The sequence below is a fragment of the Cataglyphis hispanica genome, chromosome 9 (genome assembly GCF_021464435.1).
Source record: "Cataglyphis hispanica isolate Lineage 1 chromosome 9, ULB_Chis1_1.0, whole genome shotgun sequence".
Lineage (NCBI taxonomy): Eukaryota > Metazoa > Arthropoda > Insecta > Hymenoptera > Formicidae > Cataglyphis > Cataglyphis hispanica.
Window position 1 is genome coordinate 7070466 of NC_065962.1, and position 11991 is coordinate 7082456.

The 11991-nt window shown below is 35.7% G+C and overlaps 1 protein-coding gene across 5 annotated transcripts in view; it reads left to right on the forward strand.

The window, feature by feature from the left end:
* The window catches only part of LOC126851982 (protein SCAI), a 30577-nt gene that overhangs the window by 12817 nt on the left and 5769 nt on the right, over positions 1-11991 (forward strand). For 3 of the 5 annotated variants that reach the window (XM_050596399.1, XM_050596400.1, XM_050596398.1), the window contains exons 3-4: positions 8395-8986; positions 10751-11601. In XM_050596399.1, the coding sequence (XP_050452356.1) occupies positions 8793-8986; positions 10751-11601 (1045 nt within the window). In that variant the 5' untranslated portion in view covers positions 8395-8792. The remainder of the gene's footprint in view (positions 1-8394; positions 8987-10750; positions 11602-11991) is intronic. The other 2 variants (XM_050596402.1, XM_050596403.1) reach the window with 2 other exon arrangements.

Genomic DNA, 11991 nt, shown 5'->3' on the forward strand with positions numbered 1-11991 from the left:
TGCGTCTCTCCGTCTTTCTCATCCCGCTACTGTTCTCCTTCGGTCTCACCCTCCGCTTCTCGCGTTAGATAGGTACGTAGATAGGTGGGAAGCGCGGCGGAAGGCTTCCCGCGGAGCGTCATACGAGACGGGCGCGATATCCCCCACGGTGCTTTTATTATTATTGATGCCGAGGATACCGGCGTGAGCGCGATAAGCGCCGGTGAGGAGACGAGCGAGAATGGATTGACGCTGATCGTGTCGGAGGAGTTGATCGTGTCGAGCGGGCTGGCAGGTAAAGAGCCGCGCGAGAACCGAGGACGCCTGTTGGCGCGGAAGGGGCTGAAAGCCAATAATAAAATACACGTTTCTAAACACGATCAGGTGCCGATCAGCGATTTTCCGTGAGCGACACGAATGTGCTTTCGGAATAACAGCGCCGAGTTACTCTAAGAAAAGGGATGGCGGAAACGGGACAGATTGACAGTGATGGAAATAAATCAGCTTCCCTAATCGAACTTTAGGCCATAAATTAGGGATTAATGATACCATCGAAAGAATTTTAATTCCATGTAAAGTTATTTCTCTTTTGAATAATATGCAAATTTTCTTTTTAAATTATATTAATAATAAATATTATGTAATAAATATATATTTTAATATTTTATTTTATAAATATTTTTATAAATATTATATATTTTTGCGCCATTTTCTTTCGGCAATTTGGTTATAATTATTGTACGATTTTTAAACATAATGTGCAAAGAGAGAGAGACAAATATTATTTTGATATAATGTTAATAAAAAAAATTATTTTGGTGAGAAACTAAAATAATTTTGAAATACAATATTCCTGATGAAAGAAAGATTAAACTTTTATTATACAATAATTAAGATATTTGTAAATATATTTACAAGTATACAATATTAAGATATAATCTAATATATAATATTAAAATATTTATAAATATATTTATAAATACATAATATATAAAATTTAATATTATTAATAATTAAAAGTTTAATAATTTTAAAATATATATAATAAAATTAATGAAATATAATAAAATCTTGTAAAGTTAAATAAATAAGTAAATGGCAAAAAGAGGCAAGGGACGACGAGAAGAAAAATTATTCATTACTCACCGTGAAATTAAAAAAGAATCGAAGGATGCATGTCGCTGTCGTTCGATGACACGGATGAAATGTGTCCAATTTGTTTGATTAATATATCAGCGATATCGCGTGATCTCCGCGCGAGATCGGTCCGCCGTGCGAATAGCAGCGAGCTGTATCTACTTGTACTGAAAATTATCTGATCCACGCGGTGGAGTAACAACGGGGGCGCGACAGGCCGGACACGTGCCTGGTATACGATTTTCAAAGGGCAGCCCGGGCATAGGGGGATAGCATATATTCATAGGTATCGCGATAATAATGTATCGTTATCGCCACCTTCGTTAACCAACTCGCGCACCATCGGCAGTGGAGGCAAAATCAATGCTCCGATTTAATAGAATTCCGTTCGTTATCCCGCGTTGCATAAAACTCACATCGCAGATAGATGCGCACACGTGTGCAAATGTCAAAAATTTCCATGCCGCGAAAAACCGATATATCATCCATTTAACGCGAAAGAAACAATGAATGAGCTAAATAAAGATGCTTAATTAAAGAAAGAGAGAGAGAGAGAAAAGAGAAAGAACATGTGCTATTATCACGGTGACATTTTTAATTCCCCAACTTTAAATTGTATTGAAAATACAAGTTAAAGCATCCGAAAGCAGACATTTAAATAAATATCTGTATCTATTGAATTTACAAATATAAAAGTATGATTGAAATTTAGAAACTTATAAATATATTTCTAATATTTTTAGATTTAATATAAATTATATAAAATAATAATTTATATCTCTCGTAAAAATTTCCTAAATTTTTGAGTTCTATATTATTTCACAGTGATATGATACAGTTAAGTTTGTTTATCAGTTACAATATATGCAAGAAACAGAAATACAAAATTCTATTTTAAAAAAACATTAATGATCTTGATAATTCTGAAAAAAGCGATTGTAGATGAAGATTATATTCCCGAAATTTATATAGATTTCCTGTTTTTAATGATTGTATAATGATAATACACCGTCTGTTACAAAAAAAAAAAACAGATAAAATTAATATATCGATGAATAATACAAATTTTATTAAGAACGATGGAGTGATAAGATATGATAAATGAAGCAAGATATTATCAGTACTTTTATTTAATCTATTATTAAAAAATCCATCATTGTTATTATTAGTTAATATTTGTGATTATTTTTATCTCTCCATTTAAACTACTTTTAAAAAAAATTTGTAAAAATTTTTATTAAAAATGTGGAGCTTTTATGCGTGCAATTTACTTCGGATTAAATCTGAATTTACGTATATTATTAAAGTTTAATTTTGTGAGATTGTTTAAACGGTTCTATTGTTATCTTAACATTTGCTTCAGACACTCTTAACGATGGTCATTGCCGTTGTTCCGCTTCCTATGACTGCCATGAGTAATGTCGTATCTCTTCGTTCATGCGTAAAGTTTCCGATCGTCGGACGAGAAGCGGTGTCAATCGTGCGAGAAACATCAATGCATTGTACGACTGATCGTGATCCGTGCGATTCGAAGTGCATTGTCATGTAAAAATCCCGTCGGTCTGATAGTTTTATTCTTCGCAAACAACAACATATCCGAACCATACACGAAATGTTGTATTTTTAAATAGAAAAAGAAGGAAGATCTTGTATTAACGTTATAACTGCGCATATATTTCAAAGTATTGAGACTTTTTAAAATTCTAATTATTATTTGTATAATAATATGTACCTATTTTGTTAAGAATATCGAAAAACTTTTCGCAGACATTTTTTTTTTTAAATAGGAAAACATTATAGATCAGGATGCGCCTCAAATAAAACAATTGATTATTGAAATATTCTGTTTTTTATAAAGATATTTTAGATAGTAATACATTTTAATTTTCCATGCGCAAAAGATCATCATTATACTTTCTCGCTATGTATACCTTTTTTTATAGCAACATTTTTATTTTTTGACATTAGAAACAGATTTTTATTTTTTTGACATTAGAAAAATCGCAAAGTGATTTCGTTCACTGATTATTCTAAAATTAATCAGTTTTTTGCAAAATATATACTGTCATACTGCATTTCATATAACTTCAGACAATCGTGAAAAATATATTGTCCTCGGCGATGTCTTCACCAACGGTAATCGCTTATCACGCACGGGGTCCACGTGTAACCGCGAGGACGAGTCTATCGGCGTTTAGTCGGCTTTCGTGAATGTAAACTAGGCGTTTCCTGCACGTATCGTACAAAGTGCTCGATTCGCTAGTCTTTTTTCACCCAGGACGATCGATAATGCCATTGCAAACACCCTGTATGTGCTCGGTTAATGTTAATGGCAGGGGCCGGCACGGTCGAACGGGGTGGGTTGCCCCTTTGCTCGTGAGTTAGAGCTTCCTGAGGCTTTCCTCGCATCCACCGCACTATCCCCGCTCCGTCCCGCTCAAGTCCTGCTTGGCTAATGGCAAGGGCAGGAAATATCAAAAGTCGTCTCCGCGATCGTTCTTTTTATTCCCGTCTCTTCTTTCTCTTTCTTTCTTAAAATGCAAGCAGCAAGGATGCTTTTACACGTGACTTTTGGGAGATAGAAGATGTAGTCATTTAAAGTATTAAATTTTAAAGCGAACAACTGAGACAAGATAACTGTATCGTGAAAAATTAATCAATATTGCAGTGACTAAAAAAATGTTTTTTTTTAAATACATAATACTATATTCTATATGAATTGTAAATAGTGAAAATAATTGGTAATTCTTGTTACAAAGGAAAGATCTTTACATAAATCTAAGACACACAATAAGCTATAAAATACGTTATAATAAAACATAAAAAAATATATAATAGAGATATGTCACATACAAAAATCGAAACTTTTATTTTTTATATTATATAATTTTTCTAGAATATACATTTGTATAAAAAGAGGGAAAGAGAGAGAGACACAAAAAAAAATACGTAAAAAGAAAAATTATAGTAATAAATTAAAAATAAAATATATTGTATAAATATAATATTCATTTTTAAAAAATATTTTTTATTTTATAGAATATTGTTGTCAAGATTAGAGTTACAATTATTAATAAAAATTATTAATTTTTTGTATTAGATCTAATTTGCTAAAGTGTAAGAAATGTCTGATACATTTACAGGAATCATTCATGTTGTTCGTACTATAAAAAAGCACTGAATATGAATAATAGAGGCGGAAAGCAATGACGCTTTATAGTGAGCTTTCGCAAACTTGAGGAGATCGTAAGAGAAGTAACACGCTTATCGTGCATAAAACGCGATCGTCGAAATGATAAAATGAAAAAAAAAAAAAAATGAATCTGACTCGGGAGAGCAAATGTAATCACTGTTTGTCACGAACACAGCGACGCATTCAACAGGTTAAAGCAACACATTAAAAAGTATGCGAATTTATTCGCATGCTTAAAAATCTCTTTCGTCTCGTGTTTGCGAATTCGGTCACGATATTTTATCGGGATGAACAGTACCAGAACAGTACTAGCGTATAAAATAGTAACACACATTAATCTTCTTCTCACGTATTTCTGAAAATAAATTAGAAATACTACGAATGTATTACAACCGTTTTTTTAACATTACGTATTTTTCTTTCTTTTTTTGAAGGAATACAATTTATTAAGAAATTTTTTAAGATATTTAATGAATATTTGATCGGATTAAGAGCTATATTTTGATAACTGTAGTATTTGTATACATATAATGGATCTTTAATTTGTAATTATAAATATGCTATTATTAATTATGTAATTAAAAATTTTAATTCGATTCTCAAGTCTTTTATAGGAATAACGCGAAAATAAAGGAGTTACGTAAAAGATAGTTTTTGTATCTTTAAAAATATTACAGATTGATTATAGATTCCTTTCAACTTTTATAAAAGATTTGACAATGAATGGATGAAAAGAAAGTAATACAGTAAATTAAGAACTTTGATAAGTTTAAATAAAGGACGCGTGAGTTATGTCAGTTGATTGCTTGTGTTGACGAATGTCTTCAACATGAAGTAATTGAAACAGCTGTTCGCACCTTCTATGAAATGCCTTATATAAGCTTATATAAACACCTTATATAAAAGCTGTCGATGTCAATTATAAAAACGACGCGTAGAAGACGACGGTGAAAAGGCGCGCACAATCACGGCACGCTTCGTAACGCACGTGAATTCGAGCCGCAGAGGGATTCCCCGATATTGTTTGATTTAATTTGTTGCAATTAGGGCAAGGGCCGCTCGGGCGCGCACGTCAATGCGAGAGATGAGGGAGTAAGAGGGAGGGAAAGAGAGAGAGAGAGAGAGAGAGAGAAAGAATCAGCAGTCTCCACCCGGCTTACCGCGCCCTTGCTATTAATATCAGTTAACGACCCGATATGATCACTCGTCTATACCCAGACAAGCTGTACGGCCGGCTGCAAGCCGTAGTCGTTTGAGCCGAGTCATGATTCGAACCATGTCGACGCGTATATAGATCGTATATAGATTCGACCGTGATTCGGGCCCATCGATCGCGAGCTGACTCACCGGGATACGCGGCTTCACCTGGATTGATAATTTTACGAATCCTTGATACGCGATTAGGTAATTTTGTCGCGGCTTTTAAATGACTAATGATTGACTCGTCTCAAAATTAAAGGGCCGTTGCCTTTGAAGAAGTCCAAACGTCAAATGTTAGGCGTTACGTCAAAAAAAAAATTATTTGAAATAAAAACACACAAAGCAGCGCGTTGCGTCTTTAGATATTTTTTAGATTCTTTTGCTTTATCGTAGGTATAATTTTTTTTAGCAATTTGTGCACGATACAGTTGCAAGTAAACGTCATTGTGCCATAGCGCCGTTAGTGGCTTATACGTACCGATAGGAATAGACGATACGGAACGGGTTCTATCTAACAGACTTCCGGCCAGCATCGAAACAAGCCGACGGATTACCATAAGCATTTATATATATGCGCCATAGCGCATTATACTTGCATACCCGGCGAGGCCGAAGGTGCTCGTTGTCGACGACGGTAGCGCCTCATATTAGGCGCGGGCACCTATGTAGGGAAGGTAGGGAAGAAGGGAAGGAGAGGGAGGGATGCATGTAGGTGCCCATCAGGGACCTGGCTACTTACTTACGTGTACCAGCTGGCCTCACGAGCCACCGGCACGCGAGCCTGATTGACTTGTAGATGAGGCGACACAGTCGATATACTCCGGACTCTATACCGTCCGGCCGCTGGAAAAGGGCTCCCTGATCGCCACCCCCGTAGTCCGTCAGTGGGGGACCCCCATGGTCGGCCCATAGTTGCGTCGCGTTCCCTCGCCTCCGACACGTTTCTCTCGTCCGTCGATTCTCTCGCTCTATTTGGTCCCTTTCTCTCCTTCTCTCGTTCTTTTTTATCCGCTCTCCTCGTCGCCCTCTTTCCCAGCCACCGACCGTTATCTAGTTAATTAATCTTCGCCGAGACGGCGGTAGTCGACTAGCGGGGCGGTAAAACTCCCACCGTCGCTGCCGCCGTAACGAGCCGCGGCGACGAAAGTGTCGAGCGGCTGCAACCACCCCCTGGTCTCCATGCCTGGCCGGCGTGGTGTTACCCTCTTTTCGCCTGGAAATTTTAATTACGATGAAAGAAAAACCGACAGGCCTCGTTAGAGCCTGGACAAGTAGAAAGTTAGCGAGATATTCGGAAGAGTTCGGAAATTTGCATTTGTGTGAAAGATATCGGCACAAATACTTTGATAAAATAGATTGTGATAAGCTTAATTGGTGGAGATGTTAAAGCGGATTCGAAAGTAGAATAATTGAATCAAACATATGTCTCCATTTATATATTTCCAGATTATATAATTAATTTCGAGATTCATTCATAATTAACATTATAATTATAAAATGAATAATCCTTTCACTTATATTATTATTTTAAGAAAAAATATAAAATAAAATTTTGTTTTATCTTTGCATTAAATCCTTGCATTTTTGTTTTTATTTTAAATTTTTATTGCTAAAAAATTGCTTAATTTATCAAAGTATGTGCGATTTTAAAGAGGAATCGCACAGATCAGTAACGTCAAAATATTAATAAATCTTTTCGAATAAATACTTTCGAGGTTCATAAATTTTTGACATTGCACACACATATATACACACAAAGCATTTTTAGTCTTTTTAAATATAAAATTAAAAATTAATGAATTAAAATAGAGATTTGCTCTTTAAAATATAATTTAATCTCAAAATCATAAATATTATTTTATATCGAATTAATTTTTTTACAATGATTGTAGCACGAAAATGTTATAGTGATTGTACAGAAAGATTCATGAAAATACAAATTTTAATTCTGCAGTGCAAATCTTTATTTTTTAACTCATTAATTAATTATTAATTTTTCATTATAATTTTTTTAATATTAAAAGTGTTTTTTTGCACAAATCAAATTTATAAATCTCGAAAAGTATTAAGTTTATTAACTTTGGACGAGCTGATTCGTGCAGTTGCTTCTTAAATTAATTCTGCAAGTTTAAGATATTTTATATTCAAAATAAAAATTATTTACGCACAATTATTATTGTATTACTATAAACACATCTATAAGAATTTATATTAAGTTATCATATTTATTATTTTCGTACTCTTTAGCTTTGCGACATTCTTGTGGCATTTGCACTTTAAATCATATTCCTTCTGTTGGTTATGCTTGTTGATCTGTCATATCAGATGTAATCGCATCAAAAATATATTAGTAAAACTGTGACTGAATAAGGGTAAAATCCGACCGACTGGGCGAAGACCAACCCCAAGCAGTTACCCGCGGTATTCCTTACCATAAGATAGAAATTTATTGATTTTAATAATGTTTGATCCACCGATTGGATAGTTAGAAATTTATACCTGAATTTTGTCGACAAATAACGACCCACAGGTAATTAAATTTTTAGCAGACATCTGTAGCCATCTGTGAATTTTGCAAGATATATTTAAATTGTATTAATTTAATATAATCACAATAAATAAAATATCATCAATAGATCTTCCACTGTATTTTTCAATCGATGTGATAAAAGAAATCAAAAATATAAAAACTATCATGATAAATAAATTTAATAGATAATTTTACAACAGAAGGAATACAATTTGGAGTGAATAAAAGATTTATCATATATCTTTTCTAAGGCAAGAATTGACATTTTAAAATTATTTTATATGGAAAATAAAAAATATCTGAATATTTTTTAAGTATCTCAATACAATATCGAATAATTACAATACATCATTAGATGCGATGATTTCTAAGGAAGCGTTTCTCTCCACTTTGAATCAATTTTATCCTCAAGAAGGAATATATCGATTCGCGAAAGTATTTCGAAGTCTCGCCGATATCTGCACAGATGTCCCCGGATGTCGTCATTGCGGTTGTAATCGCCGCCGCTTCCGCCCCCGCTGACGCTAAACGTCACGATGGCGGCGGTGGTGGCGGCGGCTCGCACACTGCGCCCCCTGATGCGGGGTGGGAAAGAGTATTGATTGGTCCGTCTTCGTGGTCGTCGCCGTCGTCGTGGGCGCCTTGCAAAAGGGTGGCGGAATCGCCAGGCGCTATCACGCGGGTCAGCCGCGACCGTGTCGTTGAGAAGGACGTCCAGCCAGCGTCCGGCCGCGGTACCGACTCGCCGAAAAGATGGTCATGATGGCTGGCATGGACGACCACGAGCGCAAAGTCGTCCTCGAGTTCTGCCACCTGCTCGAGAAGAGCAAGCAGCTGTTCAACGGGCTGCGCGACCTGCCGCAATACGGACACAAGCAGTGGCAGGGTTACTTCGGGCGTACCTTTGACGTCTACACGAAGCTCTGGAAGTTCCAGCAACAGCACAGGTGAGCGATCAAGATAGAGGGAGAAAGAGAAAGCGTGCACGCGCGCGTATATGTGTAGATGTGTAAGTGAGAAAGGGAGGGAAAAAGAGAGGTAACTTTGTAGCATGATTTTCCTCGATTTTCATCTTGGAGCACACCTGATAGCGATTTACCTCACAGATTGGCTTTATTAAAACAGATAATGTTTCTAAAAGATTTATCAATGAAAGATTATCGATGCGACAAACGATTATCAAACATCCGCAGCGAAGAATTGATAGATTCGATTTTGTAAATTCGTTTAAATGTGTGTGATTCAGCGATTTCCTCTGATTTTTCTGACCTCCATGTTCGTCCGTGATTTCTTTCGATCGAGCAGAAACAAGTAGTAAACGTTCGATTTTGACAGTAATAACGCTCGACCGTGTGCATGCCGCAAATTATTCTTATCGTAGAAAATATCGAACTATATTTTTCTCGGCGTTTTTATATAAAGTAGAAAATTTTTTTTAACACGCAAACGTTTGCAATACGGTATTATACTTCGCGGATGTCGCTGATCTGTCATTCTAATGATGATGACGAAAATGAAGGTCTGCATGGCGAGACCCACGTGATCGAATCCTCGTGCGTTGCGCTTTAGATTTTATATATCCATTTGTCAGCCAGTCTTATGAGTTTCTTGAAATTGAAATGATGTGACAGATCTTTCGTTCCAATTTTTCTAGATTAATTAATAATTTATAATAATAAAATAAATTTGTTTTATGTCATCTTTTGAGGTATATTAATGGAAAAATATCGGTTATATTTCTCATTTTGTTTTCTCTCTCTTTCTCTCTCGTTGTTTCGTTATTAACTATATTATACATTATGCATCATTTTTTTTTACGCGTTATCTCACACATGACAATTTAATATTATAATCAATGATAAAAGTCATTCATCATATCTACTCTTCTCTTCAACTTATGTATGTACTCTTGTATATATTTTATCATAAACTTATAAAACATACATAACTTCTTTTTATCCATAGGTAGACATGATGAATCACATAATATGTTATAGAGTTTGTATGCAATAACTAAAAGATATATACAGGAAGTTTCATATATGTATATTTTCTGTATCTTTATTAAAAATTCTCAACTTTTTAGACGTCAATATTTTTAATATTAAAAAAGTTTAAATTTCTAATTGTATATATTATTTTATCAACTTTGTGTAGTACTACGTATTACTAGGAAATATTTATTTTATCGTTGCATGTGTTAAAAGAAACTGTATTTTGATTTACAATTAATTTTTATCGTTTAAAAAATATTTTCAGTTATATATAAAAAAAAATTCTCACTATCGTATAAATTAAATTACTTTTAATTTGTTTCTGTTTTTATATAAAAACATTAAAAAGTAAATGAGTTTTCTCAGAATATTTTTAATTTAAATTAACATTTTTTTTCGAGAAATATATTTTGCTTTCCAAATTATTTCTAACAACAAAAATTTGTAGATATATTTTACTGTCAATGTTCTCAGATGGAAACACATGTTTTCTCTCTCAAAAAATGACAAGTTTTTGAAAATTTAAAATTATTAAAAAATGATTTAATTAATGGCATGAGTGACAAAATTTATTAAAAAAAAAAAATTAATTTTTAAAAGTTGAAAAGAGAGAGAGAGAGAGAAATGTAATTTAATGATTGAAGAATTAAAATATACATTGAATGTATGTGGACACGTGCTGTACGCGCTCAGGTGTACAATCTCGTTTGTTTCTAGGACGATACTGGACACAAAATATGGCCTCAAGAGGTGGCAGATCGGCGAGATTGCCAGCAAGATCGGTCAGCTTTATTACCACTACTACCTACGTACCAGCGAGACGAGCTACCTGCACGAGGCCTATTCGTTTTATGCGGCGATACGCGGTCGCGCCTACTACAGCCGCGCAGCTAAGGAGGACAGGAGTGATCTGATGGTGAAGAAGCTCAGGTATTATGCCCGCTTCATCGTCGTATGCCTCCTGCTGAATCGTATGAAGCTCGTGCGGGAGCTCGTGCAGGAGCTCGATGCCCAGATAGCCGATTACACCAGCACGTACGAGCCGGACGATCAACTCGAGTGGAATCTCGTCCTCGACGAGATCAAAGCCTTCGTCAAGGCCGAGTCCGCGGTCGGAGTCCTGCACTCGGACTCGAATCCGATCGTGCTGACTCACAGGCTCGGTCCGCAAACCTGTCCACCTGTCGAACGATCGCCACCCATGTGCCTATCTCTCCAAGAGATCCTAATCGTCGGCAATTGCGCCGATCAGGTGAAGTTCAGTGAGTTGTCGATGGACATGTTTAGAATGCTGCAGACACTCGAGCGGGAACCCAGAGACGATCCGAATCATCTGCACGACGCCTCGCCCGCCGGTCGGATGCCCTTCAGACCCGGGCCTTATCCAGGACCGGAGAACGGCGCGCCGAGACGCGACAATCCGCACAAGTACCTGCTGTACAAGCCGACCTACAGTCAGGTACAAGTGTTCCTCGCGAGTGGCTTCAAGGAGCTACCGGCCAATGGCGCGTTACTGCTGTACCTGTCGGCGGACGGCTGCTTTTCCACCGTCAAGCATCCCGAAGAAAGTAAGTATTTAATCGAGTTTCTCTCACATACATGCCTTTACCTTTTGCTTTATCGCTCTATTGTCGCAAGTTTATAGGGGCGTAACCTTTATTTTAAATAGAAGGTTCGCTGAAAATAGACCTTGATGTAAGGATAGGATGCGTCTTCTCCACAAATTATGTGAATTTATTTTGCGCTAATTCAAATAGGACTACTATAGTTTCGAATTATATTATATATCAAGAAATTATCTTTATATTTTATTTGAAAAAATTTAGAATTAAATAGGATTAAAATGCTTCGCATGCAGATAACGTTTAAGTAGCTTTCATTCGCTTTGCCATTAGCTAAGGTGACCTATTATCCATGAATTAATTTATAATGCATTATAAATATCACGCAGGAAAATG